Source organism: Stegastes partitus, unplaced genomic scaffold (assembly GCF_000690725.1).
Source record: "Stegastes partitus isolate 25-593 unplaced genomic scaffold, Stegastes_partitus-1.0.2 Scaffold100, whole genome shotgun sequence".
NCBI classification, from domain to species: domain Eukaryota; kingdom Metazoa; phylum Chordata; class Actinopteri; family Pomacentridae; genus Stegastes; species Stegastes partitus.
Genome location: NW_007577831.1, coordinates 537,315 through 564,296, shown reverse-complemented (window position 1 = coordinate 564,296; position 26,982 = coordinate 537,315). Strand labels below are relative to the sequence as shown.

Here is a 26,982-nt window from a genome sequence, read left to right as displayed (position 1 = left end):
GAATGAAGCTCAGTTCAGTTCATGTCTCTGTTCTCTGGTTTTTAGCAGCTTCTGTTAATTTCACTGAGACAAACATCTGTTGAAATGAGGTGAGTCATAGTTACTTTCTGTTATCGAATGTAAAACAGTCCAGCAGACTGTTTCTCTACTACAGTGTTATATCTGATAACTGAGGAGCTTGTGCACTCAGTGTTGGTTTACCTTTTTCTCTATAAATCACATTATCATATTTTGGGGAAAAAAAGAATCAACTTTATTGTCCTTGTAAGGCAGTAAAATGTTCTTTGGCCTCATCCAGGGAAACAAATATTTCCTTAAGATTAAAAAAAAAAAAGCCCAAAACATCCCACTTTCTACTGTCTACAGTCACATCCTGCTGTGTTCACTCTCATGTTTAATGTTCCAGCAGTTGGAATGAAAGAACCATGTAGATCTTTTTCTCAAAGTTTGTGTCTTTTCCTCCCAACCATGATGTGTATATTTGGGAACAGCCATGTCTGATGTGATCTATGACCGACAGAGAACATCAACATCCAGCTGAGATTGTCTGAGGTGAAGAGTCCTCTCTCCTTCTTCATCTCTGTGAGGAAGAGCAGCACTGATGTCCTCCTCATCCACTACAGTCATAATCATGTTGAGCTGCAGGTTCAGCGCCCTCTTTTCATAGAGCACACTTATCTTATGACTGCAAAGTATTTAATGTACTTTTTAAATGTGCAATAAAGGTATTGATGAAGCTCTTGTCCACAATGTGTTGATGTTTCAGTGCTGCATATCTGCTAGAAATGACAGAAACATGTTCTCCGTACTGTAATCATGCAACAACAGCAGAGATTAAGCTAAAGGCGATAAATGGAACCTGTGACCACTGGAATTGGTTCACTGAGGATGATGTCCATTCAGTCTTCTTCACAACCAGATAAACGGCTCCAGATGAGGTTTTCCTTCTGCTGGCTTCACTCAGAAGATCTTCAGTGACTCTGAGACACATCTGAGGTGAAGAGAGACATCACAGTATCAGCATCAACAGCAGAGGTTCATTTAAAATAACACTGGAAAGATTTCCTATTTCATGTACAGTTTACCAAACACTTAAAGTGAAGGCCTGGAGTTGCTTCACATGGAGAGGAGAAGATTTTTTTTTCTTCAGTCTCTCTGTGCTGCATTTCCATCCATTCCATTATCTTTACACCGCTTAATCCTCACTAGGGTAGCACTAAGCTGACTTAGGGCAAGGGAAGGGGACACCCTGGACAGGTCACCAGTCTATCGCAGGGCTACACTTAACAGACAGACAACCAAGCACACTCACATTCACACCTACGGACAATTTAGAATTACCAATTAACCTCGGCATGTTTTTGGACCTTGTGAGAGGAAGCCAGAGAACCTGGTGAGAACCCATGCTGCACGGGGAGAATATGCAAACTCCAGGCAGAAAGATCCCGGGTCCTCACCGGGACGCAAACTGGCGACCTTCTTGCTGTGAGGCAAAGGTGCTAACCACCGACCCACCTTGCAGCCTCCATGAAAACTAACAAAAAAAAAATTCATGAGCTGTATTAAAGCTGTCTTTCGTGATCTACGTTTTCCTGTTTAGAACTGGGGTCTATAGGAGCCAGAGCTTTTCAGAGCCAGCACCTAGTGGACGTCGTGGTACTGCAGGTGTTTGACACATCCGGGTTGGCTTCACAGTGCATTGTGGGATATTTTGAGTGCACTATATAGGGTGTAACATTTGTAACTTAACATTCGGAGAACACTGCAAAATGGCGAACACCCTATATAGTGCACTATGTGGGGTATAGTGGGTGATTTCGGACACAGCCTTAGCAAAACTAAGTAAAGATAGAAAGAACATGTTATGTTAGCCAACTGACAGGACGTTTCCAAGATGGCGCCGAGAGTGAAACTTGCCTACCAGGACTTCACCATTACTGATTAAAACTACATATTTCTTTAATTTTGAGCGTAATTAAAAAACATCTGGGGGCAATGTGAGTAAAAAAAAGTTGACAAAATATTATAAATAGTTTGGCTAACCTGACCCTCTACATAAACGGGTCATTAGGTATCTGTAGCCTCTGCTCATTAGCTTGAGGCGGAAAAAAGCGGCTGCATTCCGCGGTTAATGAAGCGTTCATCGTGCCGGGGAACAAAGCGGAGATTCAGGCTCAGATTAGAAGCCGTTGTCTGTTGTTTACAGCGTGTTCGTGTGTGTAAACATCCCGGTGACTAACGGTGACTCGTGGGTTTTAATGAACCTGCTGTCACAGGTGTACGTTGCGCAGCCTCGCCTCGCCTCGCGCGTGAGCGTGTGTGACTCAGCCCGTGCGAGCGCGAGACTGTCTGTTCCCGATTCACAACTTTCAAAACATGTCCGCGTGCAGCTGTGGGCTGAGTCCAATTACATCACCGGCGGCCATAAAAACGGCGCTGCGGCTCATCGGGAGGAAGACCCGCACGCAGCTGAGGCACGGAGCGCACGGTCGGCACACCTGGACACCCCGGAGCTCCACTCATGGACCTACACTCCTCCAAAGACATGAAGAAACCGAGGACTCTGAGCTGCAGCATTAAGGTAGGAGCCAGTGCTGCTGCTGCTGCTGCTGCAGGGAAACGTCTTGTTTTAACCTGCAGCATTGTTTATGTAACTACCTGAACTGGATTTATTTTTAGTTGATTGCATAAGTTTACACAGGTATGGTTAAAGTTGTACCAAACAGACAAGTCACTTCACATCTTTCCTTCCGAGAACCTGAGAAAACCTGAGTGTTCTGTCCCCTGGGAAGAGAAAACAGCTTCACCTTAGATAAACAAGCTCTCAGTATTATTGTGGAGGTGTTGTGCTTCATATCTCTGTTAGAACTACTTTAAATCTGATATTAAAGGCATATTTTGCTCCATGTGAAAGCACATATACTGATCTGCTTGAAGTTTGTGAGCATTTTTAAGTAACCCAAAGTTCAAAGAAATATGTTCATAGTATTGATAATGTGCTTTATTTGTGTTGCACTTTTCAAAAGCAAAGTTACAAGTGCTTTGCAGTAAAATCATGTAGTGAGGTAAGAACCAATACCTTAGGTGTAACGAGATAAAATTATTTCTAACAAGTCTTAACGATTAGTATCAGTTAATAAAAGCCAAACAATAATAGTGAGATTTAAATATATATATATATATTTACTATGTCTGCAGTTATTTGACCACTCTATTATTGAACATGTTTTAATAGAATTTATACACACACACACACACACACACACACACAATTTATAATAACACTGTTTGCTGTGTTTACCACTTATGAAATTATTTTAAAATTCATTCATAAAAAGTTATATTATAGTAGTAAAGCATAGGTTGTAATCTGCTGATTGTTTTCTTGTTGAGGTCTGTAATCAGAAAATTGCTCACAAATGTCCAATCAGTGATCAAGAGCAGCAGTTAAAATTACATGTCTTCAAAAATCAATCAGCTTTCATTAAAAAATTTTTTTTTTAAAAACAAGGAAAGCAACAAATTTCCACAAGAGTCTTGAACCTGGGATTATTTATTTATTTATTTTTGCTTTAATTACTTATCAAAACAGTTGCCGATTAATTTTCTGTCATCAACTAATCCATAAATTGACTAATCTTTGCAGCTTTACAGATTTTATTCTGCTTTGGATTAATTTCAGTGTAGGAAAGTGTTGACAGCTTTGTTTTTTCCATCACTGATGACTTCATTCAGTCGGTGTTTGCTAACTGCATCCACTTCCAGTTTTGTTTTATTTCTGCACCTCTGGCTCCGATGTTAAAAGTCTGGTCCAGAGTTACAATTTAGCCTCACTACGTGCCAGGAGGAGCTCTTGTTCTTCACTGTAAGGCAATAATAGGAGAGAGACAGTTTGTTCCAGGGCTGTGAGTAATCATGAGGCAAAACTTCATGTTGCACTTCGGTGGCTGCTTTCAAAACTCAGCGAGAAGTGACTTGTCTTCTTCATTGTGTGAATGAAGCATGACTAATAGATTCTGTAAGCTCTAAGGGGACGGTAAAAGATGCCTCTTGCAGAAGACGTAGGTTTATTTGAATTAGAAATCTTCTGAGTGTTTACCTTCACACCGCCTGCGGTGGGTCCAGCTACTGCAGATCTGCCCTTGTTTATCATTTTAAGTCTTTGCTTTAAACCGTGACTCTGTCGAAACCAAGATGTGCAAATACAGTGGGTGGAGGACGGTGAGGTTCGTCCTGCAGCTCATCATTCACTTTGAGAGTTCACCGTGAACTTTAGACGACACGATGGGAATGCACCTGAAGTTCAAACTGTGTCATGATATATTTGGATAATGGGAGTAACTCAGAATAAGCAGCAGGAAATTAGTTAGACAACTACTTCTAAGTCATTCTTGCACCAGCACAGTGGAATGCCCTTTACATTTGGTTGTGTCAACTATAATGCCAGAACTCTTGATTATTTTTGGCCTCCTGTTGAGCAAAAGCAAATCCCTCTACGCTCAGGAGAGCCAGCTGGTCAACAATGGTTTCACAGGGAGCAGTTCTATCCATCCATCTTCTCTTGACACTGGTACATGCTGTACAGCGCTTTGCTGAGTATTTGCTCAGTTTCATCAGGACGTGCTGTTTTTTTTTTTTATCTACGGTAAACTACACCTCATCTACGCTCAGGTTGCACCATCAGATTGCCTTTCAGGATATCTCTGTTAGTGTCAGAGCCAAGTTTTTGCTTGGGGGCACATAATGTTTACATCCTGAACATGAAATGTTTGAAGGCTTCACACTTTGCTGCACCAGCGCACGTGGCTCATGTCTGACTCACGGCTGTGGTTGCGCTGCCGGGAGTTAGATGAGACGATTGGCACCACTTTTATATCTTTCTGCTCAATATGAAGCTACAGTCCGATGTAAACAACCAGCCTAGCTCGGTGCAAAATGTACAAAATTCACCCTGCAAATCGACTGTGATTGATTGAAAGAAATACAAACAAGCCAGAGCTTCTTTCCCCACTAAAGCAGATTAATAATGAGGGTTAGATCATAGATCATTCAGAGATATGGCTAGATCTGGATATGGAGGACTATATTTTAATAAATGTGCCAGTGAGCCAAATCTCTGCAAAAATCAAAGATTAGAGAAAAATTCCAAAAACTGCAAACAGATTTATGCATCAGAACGTTGTTTCTTCTCTGCCATTGATCTGGTGATGAGCCTTCAATTTTATCTGCTGTCCATGTATATAAAACTGGATATAAAGTAGTTTAAGCCTGCAGCAGCTACTACAGTAACATACTACTGAAACACTGATGCTTCACTAGTATTAATCTAATGATGGCGGATATAATGATATATCAAACAGAAGGACCAAACTAGTGCTTTTACTTTATTACTTTAGCTACATTTTGCTGCTAACATTTGTATACTGACACTGAAGTAGGATTTTTCATGCAGGACTTGGATTATTTTTACAATGCTGCTACTTGTACTGAAATAAAGGATCTGAATACTTTTTCCCTTTAAGTTAGTGTATCAACAGGTTGTGGTTTTGTTGAGGTTGTGTTCTTGGCTATTTATTTACCAGGAGCAGACATTCGGAAGTTTCAAATTGTGTGTCACAGACTCTAGGATGTCACTTTTTTATTATGGTTCAAACTTCAGATCATGTGATACACTGCATTAAAAAACAAGCCTTGGAGGTGCTGTTTGATGGTTGGTTACAAACCAAAACTGGACTGCTTCCTTTTGTTTTTAGTCTTCACGCAAAGCTAAGTTAACCATCTCCTGGTTTTATATTTAACAGACAGATATAAGAGTGATATCAATCTTCTCATCTTAGTCTGTGCAAGAAAGAGAATATGTGCAAATTCCAAACTGACCAACTTCAGCTGTAAATCTGTGACACTGATCCTTTGTTCACAACGCTATTGTGTAGCAAACCTGTTTCATGTTTGTTTCACAATACAGGGAGGTGATCTTGTGGTTATAGTTTCTTTCAAGTATCCTGGGAGACTTGATACATGTAACTTTTCCTTTATTTCTTTTTTTTTTTTTTGACAAAGTGGGTCAAACATTTTTTAAAGAACACAATAAAAAAACAAGATAAAATGAATTTCCAGCGACAGAGCCACAACACGTGTCCCTAAAATAAAAGAACTGGAAATTCAAGCGTGAACTTCCCTCAATTCTTCCCCTCGCAGCACGACTGAAGGCTGGGACAATAAGCTCCAGACAGATGGAGCTGAGAGTGTTCGAAAAGGATAAATATGTACATAATGCACAGAGAATCCACCTTTGTGAGACCAGATTTCCTGCTTCCAAACATCACCTTCAGCATCAGCTTAAGTTACTCGTATTACTGTGCATAGATGACATCCTTTTGAGTGAGCTGCACTGCAGCTTTTCCTTTCTACAGTTTGCGTTATAATACCATATAAATGTCATTAAAGGGTTTTAAAATAATCTAACATGGTTTCATCAGAAGAAACTGACTTGCTTTATTTTGCATACATATTGATTCATTGAATGTTGATCATGTGCAGAAAACTTAGTTTTTGCCATTTCCCAGGCTCAGAGAACTTTTGTATTTTATTATGATGTGTTTCCATCCTTAAAGCCAAACTGTCAGGGAGCCAAAGAGTTGTCTCTGAAACATGATATTGTTATAAATCCAAGTTCTTTAAAGGCTAAAGTGCATGATTTGAAACTTTTGATCGAAATCTCAAACAAAGCAATTCTTTGCCGGCCTGAGCAAATAGGTCCTGTTGAACCATTTAGATAATTGAAGCCTGTGTCGTAGAAAATGAGGATGAAATATTAGCAACAGTGTAAAAGCATCTATTGTGTGTGCTAACAAACCAGAAAGCCAAGTTTTAATAGGAGCATTAACTGTTCTGAGGCGAATGCATAGTTTATTCTTCCTCGGCCGACCTGGCAACTGGTAAACAGGCTGAAAGCCTGGATTTATCAGTGTTTTCACAGCAGATACACTCTTAATCTCAACACGTATCTTCAGCGTCATCGTGGCATTCATGGCCTCCCGAGCGATTAAACCCTCATACAGTTTCTGTGAAAGCCTCCTGACACACAGACAAGCGAATGGCTCCTCTTCCAGATCACTGGGAGTGCGTCCAGTGGGCAACTTTGATCTCTACACAGTTCTGGGTGTAAAGAGAAAAGTCCAAGAGACAAATCATGCAATTAAATGAAGAAACATGCTGTACAGTGTCACTAGGAGCTTAGTGATTGGCTGAGAATGATTCCAAAACGTCATTACTGAATCCCATATTTCATTTCTCTTTTGGAAACAGGCTGTGTAGCTTCTTGGAACACCTGATAAATTATTGCTTTGCTCAAATGCACCACTATTTCTCAAATGCTTCATTTAAGTTGAACATGTAGATATTCCTACCTTACAACTGTGTCCTTCAAAATTTCTGCCGCTTGCTCTGAGGCGTGAACTCGAGTCAAACTAACTTGACTTTGCCCTTGATTTGACGAAATTTAGAAAAGACCTGCAGCTCAGCTCATTTTGGGAGATATGCTTTCTTGCACATCAATACCACGGTGATGTCCAAAGTTCAGCTGCTCTTCGTTGTGGGCTTGCTGCCCATTCAGCCATTTGGGATTGCATACTTAGATGATTTTATAAAGCTACTGCCAAAAGATTGCTATCGTGGCTTAGCACAACAGCTGGAAAGGTGAAACAGCCCCCCTGGGTCTGTCCAAAGATGACAACTTCTACAGAACCTCTAAAGCAAACAAACATGTTATATCTCATTTTCTCAATTTTATTCTTGTAAAAACTTGAATTTAAAAACAAGTTGCTACTTTTAAATGGGTTTGTGTGCACAATATTTACTTGCTTAGTGCATTGACTTTCTGGTGAGCTTTAGAGGCCTTAAGTTGGCTGTTAGAGTTTTGTATGTCCAAACCATTCTGTTAACTACAGACATGAGCTCCCCTGAAAACATGATTTGTGCACATTCAGTACCCTGACTTGAAATTTGATTCTTTATTTTATTGCTTTGGCTTGAAACTCAACTTGTAACTTAGATCCTCATTACTGTGCAGTTAAAGATTTTAGATACAGAACATAAGAAACTGACATCTAACAATGATCCAGTGATCTATATAATAATATGGTCATTTAGCATCATGAGCTTCCCTACATTCTAGGTAATACTCATACACTTTCAGGTCATAAACTTTATTTTTTTCCCCCCTTTTGTGTTATTACTTTTTTTTTTCTTTCTTTTACTGAAAGTATTGGAAAGTTTTCTCAGACTGAGGCTGTTGAGTTGAAGACGGGTTTCTTCAGTGACTGCTGGGGAGTCCCAGTTCTTCACACCATTAGGTCTGAGTCTGATTCTTCAAGTGAAATCATGTAGTCAGGACAGCTGTGTGTGCAATCACTGGAATAGCCTAGTTTCTGTTCAGAAGGGAAGACGCTTTTCCTGAAACAGCGGACACATATGGGTCGACAATGTGATTCCTCTGAATTGCTGTCTGTTCCAGCGAACAGTTTAAACCTCTGGAGGATTTTTTTTTTTTTCAGATTTTGTGTCTGTTTTGCCATTTTATGAGGGCACTCAAATGTCTCCTGCTGCTGAAAATGCCACAGAAGACACTTGACATTCATGACCTCAACCTATTTTAGTTCTGAATCCATCACCATTTCAGATTTCTCTCCCCTCTACCTGCAGCTTTTCACACATTTTCAAGCACATAATTCGGAGACTCATCCTTTCCTTTCTGTCACAGCTGTTCGTCCTGTGCCACGGCCTCCTGCAGTTCTCTCAGCTGCTGTACAGCGCCTACTTCAAGAGCACCATCACCACAATCGAGAGACGCTATGGCCTCAGTAGCTACTCCTCGGGAACCATTTCCTCTCTCAACGAGGTGGGAAGCCAACAACAGCAACAACATGCCTTCACACAGTGTTAGGTCGTGACTTATTTCAAGGATACAAATGACAATGGAGGAATTGAAGTACAGGCACCATATCAAAATCACACTTCCTGATATTTCAAGTGGGACCTTTTTTTTTGGAACAGTTTTGTTACAGACACAGAGTTCATGAATGATGAAAGAATGTTCTGTACGTGCTGCTGAGGAAGATGACGCTTTTTAAAAAAAAAAAAAAAATGCTTTAGTGGGCTTTAGAGGCATCATGCACATTAATGTTATCCATTTGTCAAACATTCATGTCACTAATGATACCATGTTGACATTTGTTGTCTTTTTGTTTTTGGTTATATTTCTTGAAAACAGAATATTTTAATTTTGACTCAAAGTTATGTGATTCCAGCTTCTTAAATATATATTTTTGTGTGTTCTGTTGTTTCTCTATCATGGTAAACTGAATATTTTTGAGTTGGTGACAAGACATTTAAGGACATTACCTTGGGCTCATTTGATCAGCATATTTGACCATTTTCTGAGATTTTATAGACCAAACGATCAGTCAATTGACAAAACAACCGACAGATCAATCAACAGGGAAAATTGTTAGTTGCAGCCCTACTCAGACTGTAGTTAGTGAGACGGAGAAATGAGATGGTGGTAAGGAAAACGTAGCAGAAAGAAGAGTTAACATTTAACCAGAAATGGCGACTCTATATGAATGCCATCACTGTTTCTAAAGCACTATTTGCTATGCTAGCCAATCAACTGAGACGGTGCTTATATATTAGTGTTTACAGCTTGTTTCTACTGTGCTAAAAGATCATGTATTGCTGCTTTAAGCTCCACATTTAATACCTTTTTTTTAACATTAGTTCTGAATTGTGGCTAAGTTTAATTGACTGCAACCCTGGCCACTTCAATGTTTAGTTATGAGAGTTTACTAGCAGTGTTGGAAAGACGTCCAACTTTATGCATTAAGTGTGAAACTGTTCATTTGAAAACTGTCCTACCGAGAGAACATGTGTTATTTCAGCTCATACCACCAGGGGCTTTCTTGAACATCTCTGATTTTCTTGAAAGTTGTTTTTGTTTTCCTTGTTTTTTTTAAATCATACACAATAGATACCTAAAACGGTGTCTGTGAAATTTTAACTTGATATAACAAATACTTTGTGAGATTTTTAGTTTTTATTTTTTAAATTACAGGTCAACCCCCTCTCAGAACGTGTTTTTGCACATTGAAATTTGAGGCTATGTTTGGATCACAATATCTCAAGAACTTTAAAAGATAAAACCCTGAAATGTTTACTGTTATTTCTCATCATGTCATTGATTCCGAATCTGCAATATTAAAATATGACAGAAAAGTTTAAGCCATTATTTAAAGTCTCATCTTTGAGCTCACGTTAACAAAAACATTGATAATGCCCTTGATTGAAGTCAACTAGTGGTGTTTTCTGAACAGTATGTCGTTACTTGTTGTCATCCTAAAAAAACTAAAAAAACAAACGTGAAGAATAACTTTTGATGTGAAATATTTGGTCTAGAGTGTTGAATCTGTCTGTCCATTGCGGATTCTGAATCAATGGCACAATGCGAAATAACAGTGAAAAATTCCGGGTTTTGTCTTGAAACATGGCCTCAAATTTCAATGTGCAAAAAAAAATATTGTATCTCGGAAAGTATTTGATATTCATCCATCCATCCATCCATTATCTATACAGCGCTTAATTCTCACTAGGGTCCCGGGGGTGCTGGAACCTATCCCAGCTGACTTAGGGCGAAGGCAGGGGACACCCTGGACAGGTCACCAGTCTATCACAGGGCTACACTTAGAGACAGACAACCAAGCACACTCACATTCACACCTACGGACAATTTAGAATCACCAATTAACCTCAACATGATTTTGGACCTTGTGGGAGGAAGCCAGAAAACTCGGAGAGAACCCACGCTGCACGGGGAGAACATGCAAACTCCACACAGAAAGATCCCAGGTGTCCTCACTGGGACGTGAACCGGCAACCTTCTTGCTGCGAGGCAATGGTGCTAACCACTGACCCAGCTTGCAGCCCAGTATTTGATATTTTAAGCTAAAATTTCACTAATGTCTTTAAAGAAATATGAATTTTTTTTATGTCATTAACATTTCATGCAAATCAGAGATGGTCTAGCAGAAAGTTCTCTAAAAATGTAATGATTTAAGATTAAATGACTGACGTGCTTTCTTTGGCGTCTCTTTGAATCGTGTGTCTTTTCTCTCAGATCAGTAACAGCGTGCTGATCGTGTTCGTGAGCTACTTTGGGAATCGGGTTCATCGTCCTCGCATCATTGGGATTGGTGGACTGCTAATGGCGGTCAGTGCCATGATCCTGACCTTACCTCACTTCCTGTCTCAGCCCTACGAATACGACTCCGTGTTACACAGTAAGACAAAGCCATAACTACAAGACTGCATTTCTTCTCTTGTCTCCATTGGCACCAATGTCAGTCCGTCCAGAGCAGGCGACTCACAAATGTACGCATATGTATGTGCATGTAAGCAGTTCATGAGGCTTTAAAACTAAGCATCTTCTCAGTACAGACTCCATCACACCCAGCAGGAGTAAAACAAGTCTCTGCTGTTCAGCTCACTGTGTTCTTGCTGGTGCTCTCCGGTTGAACTTTTGAATAAATCAAAAGAAAATTCATAATCTCTGAGCACTCGCTGAAAGCTAAGAAGATTAGAATTACCTCCAGGCGTTTAATTTGCAATAACATTCTCCCGCTTCCTCCGCTCATTCTGCCTCCAGACAGAGTATCTTGGCACAGTGCATAGTGTCAGTGGAGGGTCAGAGAAGCTCCAGGAAATTAAACAAGTGGGACATCTACATCCACTGACCTGTCATTAACAATCACGCTCTGTTTTTTTTTCCCCGCTTTCCTTCTGTTTGCATGTGACCACCTGCTGTGAACCAGATCGCCACGACATTTGCACTCTGCAGGGCAACTCCAGCAACACAGAGTCTTGTGGCCGCGATGAAAGCAGACGTCTGACCGACACCAACAACCTGTGGCTGCTCATGGCCAGCGCCCAGCTGCTCTTCGGTGTGGGCTCGGTGCCCATCCAGCCCTTTGGGATTTCCTACATAGATGATTTTGCTGGACCTGGGAACTCCCCTCTCTACATAGGTGACTGACCTGGAGTTCAGAAAAAAATTGATTAGTTTACATGAAGGGACATTAACATTAGTGTGATGCAACCTTGAGATTTTTTTGACTGCAATCTGAGTTGAAAAATAGAAAGCAGTGGTTTTGTTAAGAAAAGTAGGCAGTTTAATTTTACCTTGTTTAATAACACAATATGTTGCTAACTACTGATGGGAGGTACAAAGTACCACAACATATTTTTGTTGTAGATGCAAAAATCTTTATCCACATCCTTGTATTTACTGACATTTCATAAAGTTTTACTAAAATCGCGTCTGCCTATCTATTTCTGCTGTTCTTTTGCTAAATTAACAATTGCCTCTTGTCTAGAGAGCTCAATTCAGTTTGTCTGCGGCATTAGATAAGTTATGACCCACTCTAACATTATCATTGATAGAGTTAGCATCTAAGACGTTCAGCAAGCAGCAGATAGAAACCTGATTTTATCTGAGATTTTCACTTATTAATATGCTGTCCGTCACTGCCGTCATCTCTGAAGTCATCAGAGCAGTTTGAGTTGTCAATACAAGCATTGGTTTTTGTCAACATTAGCATGAGTTGCATAATTAACTTTAGTTGTGGTTGATAATCAGCTTTTCACCAAGTTTCAACAAGATAAAAAGGTGACTCAGACTACTTGATATTTGAATCTGTGTTTTTGATAGTCATATATTTTGAGATGCTGAAACTTGAAGAACCGAGTTATAGATGGATTTTAGTGGTAGTTTTAGTGGTTTTGCATAGAAAACTAAATCAGCCTACATACATGATTTTTCACAAAGATCATAATGTATCTGATATAGACTAAGTCCGAGGTCACAATTTGACTGGAAATTTACTAGACAGACCAACAGTACATCACAAACTCTGCCTCACAGCTGCTCTTATCATTCACAGCCATCCTGTTTGCTGTCTCTGTGTTCGGGCCTGTCGTTGGCTACCTGCTGGGTTCCGTCATGCTGCGCATCTACGTGGACGTGGACAGAACTGGTCTAGGTAATGATTCGTTCTTTAAGGGCAGCCCAAAGTCAGTGTTTAAATCAGGTGGAAAATGCTTCATGATTGTGTCTGGTGACTGAATGTTCTGCAGGAGCCGAACTGGAGCTGAGGCAGGGTGACCCCCGCTGGGTCGGTGCCTGGTGGATGGGCCTGCTCATCACCACTGGCTGCCTGACTCTTACCTCCATCCCCTACTTCTTCTTCCCGCGCACAATGCCATCAGAAGACAATGTAAGTCTCAATCTTGCACAATCTTTAGTACAGGATAGCCATGTGTATAAGTTATTTAATGCATGTTGTGGACTATATAGAGATAGTTTATGGTTTATTGTTCTAGAAATTTGTTATTGTAAGATTCCAGCGTGACAAGACTCTTCAACGGCAGTGTTTGTCTCAGGTTTTACTGACACCTACTGGTTTCATGCAAACATTGCAAGTTCATAACAGCATTTTCAAATCAACATTATAATGACTTTGTCTGTGAGGGTATTATTGTAGCAAAACTATTTGTAAATGTGTATGGAGAGTTGTGTATCTCAATCTGTGTGTCTGTAGTGAGATTTGTGAATGTGTAAAAACATTTGTAAAAGATTTGTCGATGTGTCAAAAGATTTGTCAATGCATACAAAGATATTAATAGATGAAAAGTCAAAGTATTTGGCTAGAGGTGCTGGAAATACAGCCAAATCACCAGTTACAAGTCAAGCACGCCTCACTATTGGCTGTCTTTTTACACATGCCATGCTACACTTCTGTCCTGAGAGATTTGTATCTGTAACTTCAGGGTTTCTATGCCCTGAGTTCAGGCTCACAGGCTCGTTTATTCTGGCTGCGCACCACTCTGTACCTCAATAGTTATGCCGCCTGCAAACCATCAGGTGGCGCTATCCCTCAGAGTCTTTGAGGGCACTGACATTGTCTGGTATATGTGAACAAGTTAAATTTGCTGAGTCTGTGGGTCGCTGAGCAAAAACTTTCACGATGGCTTACGCATTGACAAATCTTTTTACACATTCACAAATTTCACTAGAGACACACAGATTGAGATACAGACACACAACTCTCCATACACATTTACAAATAGTTTTGCGACAATATGTCAGGGAGCACATTTCAACTTTGACACACCAATTTGTGGATTCTTCTGTTAATCATAGATAAGATAAAGCCAGTTACTGTAAAGGGATTACATCCTCCTCTTTCCTGTGAAACCACATTTTAACTCTCCCAGCTTTGACTGGGACTTGACCTTGTAAAAGTATGTAACTGATAAGAATTTAAATGCCTCCGTTTTAGACCACATTGATACAAATCTTAGGCCTTTTCAAAATAACACCACATTGTCCCTGATATTTGTTCCTCTCAGTTACTAGAAAATTGCACCCCCTGCTAAGAAAAGAGTCCTTTAGTATGAAAAGAAACAAAATTTTGGTTAAATTGATCCTTAAAATCTAAAAACATACAAAGCAAAATAACATAAAACAGTCAGTCATGCACTGCACTTTTAAGATAAACTGCATTGGCAGGAAACTGTATGTAATATAAGGTAAATAGTGTTGAATGAACTTGTATTAATACAATGTGTTTTATATATTTTAGTGCATTGTGACTGCTAATGTACATCAGCAATTTCCCGCCGGCAGTCCATTCAAACTACAAGAGCAGGTATTTTAATATATATATAAAAAAAAGAATTCTCCTGAGAGACAAAAACTCACAGAAATCTTCCATTAGGGTGTTGTTTGGGGGATTTCGAACACTGTGCAGCTGCAGCACAAAGCTGTCAGCTCACTGTAATGTTCTAATGACACATGAATGCAGTATACAGAGAGAGGGGCATATTGTAGGACAATGTAGCAAAGAAACATTGAAGTGTTCCTTAAAGAAGAATTGTAAAAATGTGGCTGATATGAACCTTTCAGATCCTCCACACACTGTCCTGTACTATTTGAATTGGTACAAGTGTATCACATAAATGGTTCTATATTCATTGCACACTGAATTTAGCTAAATGTAAGCTGGAATTAAGCCTTTTCCTGTTTCTACTTGTAACAGCTTGTCCATATTATTTTCCAGGTGATTGGAAGTGAGACTGACTCGAGTGATGACTTCAAGAAGCCGGATATCTCTTTACTGGATTTCCTGAAAAGTGAGTGTATCATACTTAGACTGCAAAGGGCTTTTGGATTCAGTTTTAGGTTGTTCAGTAACGGATTAAAAAAAGGAGAGTGTGTTTTCAGTGTACTAATCAGTGTGTCTGTGTCTGATCAGTGTTTCCCAGGATGTTTGTCCACCTCCTGCTGAGCCCTCTCTTCCTGATGCTGGTCCTGGCTCAGTGCTGCTTCTCCTCAGTGATTGCAGGTCTGGCTACATTCCTTAACAAGTTTCTGGAGCGACAATACAGTGCCTCGCCCGCCTACAGCAGCCTGCTAGTAGGTAGGTACTGTAGGAGTATGAATGTAAACATCTGTCACTGTTGCTTTTTCAGCAAAATCCTCATGATCAGTGTCACAGAGCTCCGACGCAATATGTGTTTGCGTTTCCAGGCTTATGCTGCTATTCTGTGTTTTGAAATATAAAATTCTGAAGTTGAAAAAATAAATTGACAGGCAGAGTGTTTTTAATGGTGTTTGGAGCAGACAGCCAGTGCAGCCAAAATGCTGGTCGCTGTGTAAGAGAGCACCAGCCAGAGCGAGCTTGATGCTGTTGAAAGCATCGTAAGAAGTCGTGTGTTATGGAGTGTACACTCCTATGCAGAGCTGCCTCTACAGCCAATCTACTTTTTTGAAAATGATTTTCCTTCCTTTGTTCACTAAAAACATATATGTGCACAAGAAAGCCCAAAAACACAAATAAAACTCTTTCAAAAGCCAAACAATAGGTGGCGATATAACCTTAGAACCATGTTGGCCAGTAGAAGACTAAAACAAAAGTTCTGGGACTCAAGTAAGTTACCAACAATAGTGCACAGAAGAAGGGGATCACATGTCTGGACTAATCTTAACACTTCTGTTCCTGAATATAGCCAAGGATTACCTGCATGGGTAAACAGGTTCACATCTACACTGCAAACAGAGTTTTTGAGTATCTTCACCCTGTCATAAAGGTTCGAGACCTATAATTGCATTTGCAATTACCAAACAACTAAAAAGCCAAAAACACAGAAAAAGCTACATTTTAAACAAATAAGTATCTCAAATCATCTTTTTTTAAATCATCTTAACTCAAATTATCTTTTTTTTTTTTTTTTTTTTTAAATGGTTTGTTTGGTTTTTTAATGTTATGTTTTTATATTATTATTATTATTATATTATTATTATTTGTATGTCTTTATATTAAATAATAGTAATAATAATAATAATAAACTTTATTTATATAGCACTTTTCAAAACAGGGTTACAAAGTGCAGATTCAAAGAGAAGTGTACGGAAAACAACATTAAACAATAAATACTTAGTGAGCTTTTGAATTGCCCTTAGGGGATAAATAAAGTTATTTGAATTGAATTAAATTGAAATTGCACCAAGTCTGGATATCAACAATCAAATTATTTCAAAAGAAACTGCAGAAAAATCATTGAAGTCTATGTACTTGTAGCATCACAAATAAACAATATTAAGCATGTTTTAGCATTTGAGTTACGCAGTGATTTTTTTCTTTTCTTTTTGAAGAAATCTTTTCTGTGTAATCAAACAATAACTCTATGGCTGCATTCATTGTCATGTCCATGAACACAGTGAATAAACATGACTTTACAAATGCTATGAAAATGTAACTCATTTTGTTTCCTATTTATAGACACTAAAAAATATGAGGGAACAGTAATATCATAATATGAATTTACTCTAATAAGAAAAAATAACCAAAGTATAGACAACCCTGGTCCACTTTGAGCCAAGATGTTGTTGCAGCTTGAATAAAGTATTGTGCCTTGAACTAGTCTAGGTCTGGTGTTTACTGATTTGTATGAGATATGATACAGAGAGCTCCAATCTTCTTGACAATATTTGGCAGCATAACAGCAGACATAGTCAGAATATAACATCTGTGGCTGTTTTCACTCAAATGTCAAATATGGACTGAAAAATCTAAGGAGAAGTCTGAAAAGGTGTGGAATTTTGGATGGGCAGTGTGTAGGAACCGTGGTGTCAGCTGTTAAATAATTCAAGTCTTAATGTACCGTATGGTGTGTGTCAAGCCATTTTATGAACTCCAGAGGTGAAATGAAACAGTGTGTTAAAATCATTGAATGGATGCTCTGGAGTGTGTCGGTCCACTTCCATTATGGCTACTTTCCAAAGAGTGAACTCTGATTGAGCTGCTGTCTTTCCTGAGATGAAAATGTTGTTTGGGGTTCTTCTTGTTATTTTAGGCAAATAAGCACCTTCTGCTCCATTGCATTTATTTTCAGATGACCCAGACAATTCTATTCACGTTAATTTAAGAACTAAAAATACATGTGTGTAATCAGTCAAATATTACACAATGTTTAAAATTTTTTTGACATTTTTAGTTGTCATTAAATGCCATCTTTCTGGAGATAATGGAATGGTTTGTGGTTCCCAGGTGCTGTGAATCTGCCAGCAGTGGCTGTGGGGATGCTGCTCGGCGGGGTCATTATGAAAAAGGCAGCTCTCTCTCTGAAGATCATCCCCCGTTTCTCGGTGGTCATGCTGACCATCTCCACCCTCCTCTGCATCCCTCTTTTCTTCATGGGCTGTCCCACGCAGAAAGTCTCGGAGGTCAATCATTACCAGATCAGACAGTATGGGTGAGTGAGGAGAGCAAGATTTACATAGCAGTTCCTTATGATTATGTTTGAGTGAACATGTGGAGGTTGAGTTTTGCTGTTTAAGTCTTATTCCAACACAATACTTTATGTTCAAATACAACAAAGTCAAGGAGCTTCCAGTCTCAAAAACACCTTAAAGGCCAAAATTTCCTCACAACTTCATTGATATTTTAAAAGTCAGTTGATGTGTTTTTGTAATATTTTTGGGCCACTTCTTACAAATTTATTCAATTCATGGTAGTTATGACAGCAATTTTAGACTGTTCTTTCACAAACATGGAAAAATATAATAGTATATTCTGTATATATTATGCTCTTACTGCAAGAATATGTAAATTATTGGTTAAATGGGTCTAACTATTGGGCTACAGTAGGCAGAGCTTACCTTTCAACATGCAAATCTGCATGCTTCCTCTGGGTTGTGGGTGAGTCGCTGCCTCAAGCGAAGGAGTTTAAGTATGTCAGGATCTGGCTGGGCTCAACCTCAGCGATATGGTTAGGAGCTGAGACACGCAAAGGGAGCTCAGAGTAGAGTCACTGCTTGTTTGTGCCAGCGGAGGTGGTTTTGAGTACCTGATTAGGAGGCCTCTTGAACACCTTTCTTGAGAGGTTTTGCAGACACATCCAACTAGGAGGAGACCCCAGGGTAGACCTCAGTGCAGGGGTTACATATTTCTTCTGGCCTGGGCTCGTCATAGGATCCCCAAAGAGTAACTAGAAAATGTTGCTGGGAAAAGAGACATCTGGAATACCTGCTTAGCCTGCTGCCACCATGGCCATTGTCTGGGTCAATGGGGGAAAACAGACAGATGGATGCAAAACCATGAAAAGTTATTCATAGCTGTGCTGGACAGAAAATTCCCCAAATAAAAAATGCAGCACAACGTGAAAGTCTCACTAAACAGCTTATACACTTGCTGAAAGGACTGTTGGATACTGTCTGATTCTAATGCGGCCGTTCACAATGCCTCCAGCTCATAACTATACAGTGTTTAACCCTTTGAGCCCCAGAGGTTAAACTGTTGGGCGTGTCTTTACTCCTGTCACATTTTTACTCACTTTAGGTTTATTTTTCACTGTAATATAAAGTCCTTCACCTCTGGAAATGTTACAACCATGACTAGAAGTAGAAATAGCTCAATAGTACAAATGTGTAATGCCACAAAGAAAATGAAAGTTGAATATCTTTGAGTTTGTTTGGTTTTTTAGTTTGTTTTTACAAAAATTGTAAAAACCTGAAATCAAGATGTACAACATTTTTCCAATCGCTCACAGGTGTTACCAGTACTTGAAAAAAAATGTTGACTCCACATACTATACTAGTAGATTTTTACCTTCTTAGATTCAGAATTTTTTCCATACTTAAAACTTTGTCTCCTGTCTGCTCTGTGTCAACACAGCCTGCAGTTCAACCGAGTTCAGCTGAATTTTGGTCACGTAGATGTTTGTTACAGCTGAGTCACTGATGGCCTCCCAGTTGTGCCATGCATTGCAGAATTTGTTGCTTTTTACTGAATTTGGTTAAAGATCACAGAATATGTTCAAAGACTGTCAGAAAATGAACAATCTGCTGACCCTATCAGTTTTACAGTTTCTGCTACTAAAAAATTTAATTTTAGCGCTTTTTGTTTTTGGTTGGTCTTTGCAGGGTTAATTTATCATTGTCGTCCCAGCTACTTGTTTTTTGTGTAACCCTGTCTCTCTCTGCCCTCCACAGGTCTGTATCCAAATGCTATTCAAATTGCTCCTGTCCTGTCAATGCCTTCCACCCTGTGTGCGGCTCTGATGGTATCGAGTACATTTCGCCCTGCCATGCAGGCTGCACCAACTTTACCAAAGACCCCAACAACACCTACAGGGTTCAGGTCAGTGACTCCTCATAGTGTTTATGCATGGTTTCCTAAATACTTGCAGGTTAGACTGTTGTGTATGTATGTGCTTGTGGTGAGTGTCTCTCTCTCTCTCTCTCTCTCTCTCTCTCTCTATATATATATATATATATATATATATATATATAAAACACTTCACTTTCTTTTTCAATGCTAAAATCGTATCTTACAATAAGTCATCAACAGTAATCAGTGAAAATGCAGAGTAGTCATGTAAGATTGCCATAAACATTCCAAACTTCAACGATTTTCTTCTATAATTTTCTCAGTGGTGGACAAAAGAAGAAGCATTTGGTTTCTGTCCCAGCACAGGATCTGTATACTGTAAGAGTATAATTAACCTTTACCAGTGTAGTTAGGAGCAGAGCACTGCAGGGAATGCATACTGCAAATGAAATGCCATCAAACATGCATTGAGAGAAATCTGCTCTTCAGGGAGTCCTCTTTTCTCCTGATAAATCCTTGGATTTTTTAGACATGAAACGGGAAGTGACTTCTGCCTTGAAGGCACTTTTAGATGTCTCAGTTTGATGCCCCAGTGTTTAGACTATGTTCCATATTTAGGGCCCGAGCACTGACAGTGCGTAGGACCCTATTGTATTGCAAGGAATTATTATTCTCCGCACAAAACAAACGCATTTGTCAGGGCGTAAACATGCTCAAAAACTCATGAAAATTTGCACACACATCAGGACCGGCAAAAAAATTTATATTTTATGGGACTTGTAAATGTGTGTCTCAAAAGGCTCCATAGTGCCCCCTACAATCTACGACGGGCAAAACGCCATTTTGATCAGTTTGTGAGATTTTTGCTTATTTTTATTTATATTGAAGAGCTATCTCCTCATAGGGGATAACTCCAAGACACCTAATATTTGGCCTATACATACAAAAGGCCCGAATGATGAAAAGTTATCAAAATCTTCTGCAAAAGTCAAAGGGTGTGGCCTTGGCGGTCCCCTGAAATTTGATGATTCACCACCAAAAAGGAAGTGCTGTCTAACTACCCTGTACATGCTCCAATCTTCCTCAAACTTTCCATGTTTGATCAGAGTGCTGCCCTGATCACATCCATATGCCAATATCCATTCACAGACATAGCGCCACCTGCTGGTCTTGTTTTCCACTTTGACATCTTATTGTCTCCAATGCATTTCACTGCGCGTTATACCATGTATAACTGTGTTTGTGACCAATAAAAGACCTTGAATACTTGACCGTATTCACTTAAAATGTGGTGATATAAGTTTTGACAAGTTGATGACAACTTGTGGAGAAAATTGTGCCTTTACGTCAAACGGCGTGTCTATGACAGCGCGGTGAATTTCAATGTGTCGCCATGACCACTTAAATGTTTATATCTCAGCTGCACATGATGGGTTCTGACCCAAGTTACATAGCATTGACAAGAATCCATGTCTGAAGACATCCACACTGTAAAATTGACTCATAGTCATAGTGCCACCTATTGGTAACAGAAAGTTTGACCATTACACTTGCATGCGCCATTGCACCAAACTTTGTGATAGCATCCTTGAAATTGGTCAGCTAAGTCTTCCCACGTTGACGATGGTACAGTGGGAAGCTTTTGCGTTTTCAAGCAACGCTGTTGGCTCACATCACCACATGGAACATGGAAAGGACTTTTTGACAGCTTTGGAATGCTCATAAACTCACCAAAATTGGCATACAAGTCACTATCGACTCAACGACAAACAGTCTATGCTTGTCTGGCAAAATGGCTCTATAGCGCCCCCTACAACAATTCATCTATTATTACCCGCAGTACGTTTAACCCTCATCTACAAAATTTGGTAGGCATATGTAACGCATCAGGACACACAAAAAAGCCTCTTGGACCCATATGGTAAACTCAACAGGAAGTCCGCCATTTTTAAATAACTGTTAAATTTTTTTGTGATTTCTGTCATTTTCAAAATCTATCTCCTCCTAGGGGGAATGTTGCACACACCTGAAATTTAGCCAGCACAAACTACAGGACTGGAAGACTGAAATTTATTAAAAGCTTTGCATTTCGTTGAAGGGCGTGGCTATGGCGGCCTTCTGAATTGTGATGATTTGCCATCAAAAAGGAAGCATGTGTAACGACCCTGTACATTCTTCAATCTGTCTCAAACTTTACATACTTGATCACAGTCCTGCCCTGATGAAACTCATATACCTGTATCCATTCACAGTCATCGCGCCACCTGCTGGCCTTGGGAAAGAACATGTTTTACACTTTCATGTGCTATCATTAGCTGGTCGACAGTATTGACCTCAAATGTGGTGATGTGAGCCTTTAGACATTGATGATGACTCATGCCAAAAATTGTGAGTTTTCGTCAAACGGTATGTCCGTGGTGGCCCTCTGAACTTTGATGCTTTGCCATGAAAGAGTAAGTGCTGTCTACCTGCCCTCTGCATGCTGCACTCTGCCTCAAACTTTACATGTTGGCTCAGAGGCCTGCTCTGATAACATTCTCATGCCATTATCCATTCACAGTCACAGCGCCACCTTTTGGCAACGGGAAAGGACACATTTCACACTTGTATTTGCCATTATTAGCCGGTTGACCGTATTAACCGCAAACGTGGTTAGGGTTACGGTAAGGTGATTGTCACTTTGCACGGAGCACATTTCTGCCACAACCCCAATGTGCGGAAGTGCGAGAGCCCACTGCTTACAACTTTAATCAATTAATACATGTTCTTTGAAATAACAACATATTACATACTAGAGCACTGATGAGTCTTATTTAATTCCATTTTTTTTCAGTTCCATTTTATTTATATAGCGCAGTTTACAACATATGTCTTCACATAGCACTTGACATAGTAAGGTATAAACCTTACAAATTTAAACAGAGAATCCAACAATCCAAAGTAGCCTTTGGACTCCCTCTGAGCAAGCGGTCGGCAGTGGTGGGAAAGAACCAAATCGATGCTTATTAGTCACAGAGAGTATTGGAGGTGTTTTAAAAAGGGACAAACTATCAGTGTTCAGACATCACGACTTGTGAATAATCTTCCCGTAGGTGGATTGTGTGACTCCTAATAGTGTGTTAGTCAGTTTGACTCAGCATGTAAAGCCCACTGGGTAACAACGAAGCACAAACACAGACCGTACAGGCTACAATGAGCTCAGTGGATTAATACTCTGAAATCAGAAGATGATTATTTTCTATTTCACGTGGATTCACATGTCCACAAGTTGTTTTTCTGTATTTTTTTTTTTTCAATATTAAAAAAACAATAAAGTGTCAAAACATCTGCAAACACAGTTTAGTCAATCTTTTATTTAAATTTGCATTGAGATACATACAGACTGGCCAAATTCAAAATTAATATCATGTCAGTTTTCCCTCTTTACGAAAAATGATGGTACAATTTTTGTCTTTTTTTTCTGCATTTTGAGATATCTGTTGTTGAAAAGTGTTACCATGAGGTTTTAACTATATGTGGTCGACCAGTTTTAGCACATAAATGCACATGTTCTCACTGAATAATTATATGGGATGACTTTTTTCCCTTTAGATTCTTTACTGAGTAGTTTTACATAGTTGGACATTGCTGAAAATGTGATGAGACGTTTGATACCACACTTCTGTAAATACACTTAAAGTGAACCTAGAGCAAGAAGACAGTTGGCATGCCCATGCTCTTAGCTTAATCTTTATGCTAAGCTAAGCTGACCGGCTGATAAGTACAGCTTCATGCAAACATGAGAGTAGCATTAGTCTCCTCATTTCAGCAAGAAAGTCAATAATACTGTTAAAACTAAACCTTTCAGTGTTTTACATAGATTTCTTCTTTATCTTCTTTCTGGATGCAGATGTATACCAACTGCAGGTGCATATCAGGGAGTCAGAGTCACGCCCACCCAGCTCCATGTCCAAACAACTGCACTCATTTTCTTCTCCCCGTCATACTCGTCATCTCTCTAGCAGCACTGATCGCCTGCCTCACTCACAATCCCATGTACATGATGGTGCTCAGGTAAGGAGGGACGACCGTAAAGTCACATATTCATTTGTTATATGTTCAGAATAAGCTCAAAATTACAAATATGGCCCTAATAGATTGTATGATAAAGGCTACTTGTTCTCCTCTGCAACTATTACTACAGCTTGTATTTAGCAGTCTCTTCTTGGCTCTTTTTTAAGTCCACAAAAAGTCAAGTTACTTTGATTCCCAATGCCCTTAATCTATGAGAGCTAATAATTTAGATTGTACAAGTGTTTGATGCAATATAGTAACAACAGAAAATGTAGACTTTTCTCTTCTCATCCCTGTTCCTGTTCATTTCAGGTCTGTTCCCTCTGAAGAGAAGTCATTTGCTATAGGAATCCAGTTTTTACTCATGAGATTATTAGGTAAGTCATGTGTGTTTGGTCCGATGTTGAAATAGAAAACAAACTATTGTATTAATAATACTCTTGTTTATAATAAACTGCCTAGTGCTGCCCACAAATCAAAAAAATTCCCAATTATTGGTATTGAATACATTAAAAAGACTGTATGAAGCACATAATCCTATAAATAAGCAGTGTATAAATATATAAAAGAACAAATAACGTGTGCACTAACTTTTTTTAAACTCGTCATCATCATGTTATATTCCATCATGCTTATTAAAAATTAAAATTAAATTAAAATTAAAAATCTTTGTAAATAGGCCTTGTTTACATTTTCATTTACAATTTAAGGTGACATTGTAAAAAAAAAAAAAAAGTACTTCCACAGTGAATGTATATTCCCAATAGTGAAGCAGGAATGAATGGAATCAAGAATGATTTGACATTTAAGTGATGTTGCACTAAGCAATTTTCAGTTTTGGGTGTCCAACTTCGTTGATTTCCAGTAAATTCAAATGCACCATAAGTCATTTTGCTTGTGAACTGAGACTGCTTCCTATCTCACAGGGATGTAGTGCAACTTTTAAACGCAACAAAAAAATTAGAAAATGTTTTTAAACATACTTTTCATTCAAATTAATAAGTATGTTGATATTTAGGTCCATTCATACCTCTGCTTGTAGGTTTCTGTTAAGCAAAAGCTGGATTTCTTTTTAATGGTTCTGGCTTAACTGTAAATGAGAAAATATGAATTTGATCTGCACAAACATGATCTGTGTTTCCTTCTCAGCCTGGCTGCCTGCCCCCGCTCTCTATGGAATGGCCATCGACACATCATGTATCTGGTGGAAACGTGTGTGTGGAAAGAAGTTTAGTTGTGGTTACTACGACAACAACTTCTTGAGGAACCGGTTAGAACATTTATCACTCTGAATACATACCACACTCTATATCCGCAGTACATCACAGCCTTTTGTTAATCACTTATCTGACCCCTGCAGGTACTTGGGCTTACAAGTGGGTTTTAAGGTCATGGGCATCATCCTGCTAATGATGCTGGGCTGGAAGGTGCAGCGGACCCAGGAGTACAGTCTGGAAAAGAGGCCCGAAGGACTGCTGTGATCCTGCAGGGACTCCCTGGTGATCCGAGCCTCTCGGAGCTTTCAAACATTTTGAAAATGAGCGTGCTGAGCAAGGCTGCGTCAGTGGGAGGAATCCATTGTCAAGACGAGCCTACGCTGACCTCATTTTACTTCCCTACCTGGCACTGGGCGGAGTCAGGATATCTGTTTTCCAAAATGTTTTGGATGCATTTTAGGCTAATGATTGGAATAACTCAGTATGGCATTACAAGTTGAAAGAGCTAAAACACATCATGTTGTACCTGAACATTTTACATGCTTCCAAGACGGTGATGAGACCCTGACTGATGCTCAGACAGCTATACGTTTTGCATACATGTCATGTTCTTAAAAACTAGGATTCTGTGCAGGTTTCTGTTTATGGGAACATGTTTTGTAACTAGTTTACTGTATAGCTTAATATTTAAGTTTATTTTTTTAGATGTTTGTCTCATACACTGAGACATCTGTGATAACTGCAATACTGATTTTATATACAATCATATGTAACATTTTAAATGCAATTCTAATGAATTTCCAGATATCAAGTACATACACTGTTGCTCATAAACAGAATGAAATAAATTAACATACATTATGCTATCTGCTGGTGTGGTTATTGAGCGGCGTGTAAGTGTAAGCCTCACTGGATAATTTTAAAAAAAGACAGATTGCAATTAATCAAGTCAGCATTAAGTCTTTTATTCTTTTCTGTCATTGTCTGTTTCTCCAAGGCTGGATAGCTAACATGGCAACATGAGCAAGACCAAATGTACTGCATTTACATCACGTCAGTTGGTTATGGTATTTCAATTAACTTCAAGTTTGTTACAGAATTTTTGCCATTGATATCAGCGAAGATGGGTGTTTGATCTTCATGACTTTTAGATAGTCTTGTAGCCCCAGAATGTAGTGTTAGAGGTGTATTTTGCAGTGTGTACTGTATGTAATGGGAACTTAAAGCTGGTACAGTCATTAAGTTTGAATTTACAGATTTTTTGCAGCTTTTGAAAATGTACAAAATCGCTATATTATCAGTATCAGCTGTTAGCTTCTCTCTAAGGATTAACACACTGATAAACAGGATCTGCATAACTAACGATAATATTAACCTCAATCTCTGATGGTAAATATATGATATGTATATTAGATGATGCTTTGGGCTGTTTGATTGTTTATTGGCTTTATGTTAAATTTCAAATAGGACTTCGAATAAGCAATTCAAGCTTCAATCCTTCTCTGACATGACTATTTTCTTTTTTTTTTCTGTCTGTATTTTCTGTTTTGCTGTGTAAACTAAACCAAACCTTAAGGGGGGCTTGTCTGAACAATAAAGTTTTATGCACAACAGGAAGGCAAAGGCAGTGTGAAGCTCTGTGCAGCGTTCTGCTGGGAAATCTTCAGTCCTGCTTTTAAGTGGATGTTTGAACCAGTAACATGCGGTCAGGGGATGCCATCACGGAAAGAAAAAAAATAGAATGATAAAATAATTTAAATGGTTATATTTATCCAGTGATTTGTACTATAAAGAATGAATTTTCCTAATTTTTAAAAATTCAAAATTTTTGCAATTTCCCATTCAAATGCTTGGAAGAGAAGCAGCAGCAAGCTGAGCCTCACCTTGGATTGCGCTACCTACACTGGCTGCCATGCAGTGACAGCGTGCTGCTGTCTGTATGTCGCCAATAACATGGTTCAAACACATTTAATATATGAACTGAGTTTCCA

General features: G+C 39.1%; 1 protein-coding gene across 2 annotated transcripts; it reads left to right on the top strand.

The window, feature by feature from the left end:
• Positions 1–2,399: 2,399 nt before the first annotated feature.
• Positions 2,400–26,604, top strand: slco2a1 (solute carrier organic anion transporter family, member 2A1). 2 transcript variants are annotated; one of them, XM_008277547.1, is made up of 15 exons: positions 2,400–2,581; positions 8,762–8,899; positions 11,171–11,333; positions 11,865–12,077; positions 12,993–13,091; positions 13,186–13,325; positions 14,694–14,759; positions 15,171–15,243; positions 15,366–15,530; positions 17,661–17,865; positions 19,604–19,751; positions 23,611–23,774; positions 24,087–24,151; positions 24,924–25,044; positions 25,135–26,604. In XM_008277547.1, the coding sequence occupies exons 1-15, from the start codon at positions 2,522–2,524 to the stop codon at positions 25,253–25,255; spliced, it is 1,941 nt and encodes a 646-aa protein (XP_008275769.1). In that variant the 5' UTR covers positions 2,400–2,521; the 3' UTR covers positions 25,256–26,604. The 2 variants fall into 2 exon arrangements, with proteins under 2 accessions (XP_008275769.1, XP_008275770.1); XM_008277548.1 differs by lacking the exon at positions 14,694–14,759 and having other exon boundaries at positions 2,401–2,581.
• The last annotated feature ends 378 nt before the right edge of the window (positions 26,605–26,982 follow it).

What these genes read in the sequence shown, in the direction of transcription:
- slco2a1 (XM_008277547.1), top strand. Translation starts at nt 2,522, where the DNA reads ATGGACCTACACTCCTCCAAAGACATGAAGAAACCGAGGACTCTGAGC. An exon ending in GAACTCCCCTCTCTACATAG is followed by an intron (nt 12,078 to 12,992) that starts GTGACTGACCTG and finishes TATCATTCACAG; the next exon opens with CCATCCTGTTTGCTGTCTCT. An exon ending in AACAACTTCTTGAGGAACCG is followed by an intron (nt 25,045 to 25,134) that starts GTTAGAACATTT and finishes TGACCCCTGCAG; the next exon opens with GTACTTGGGCTTACAAGTGG.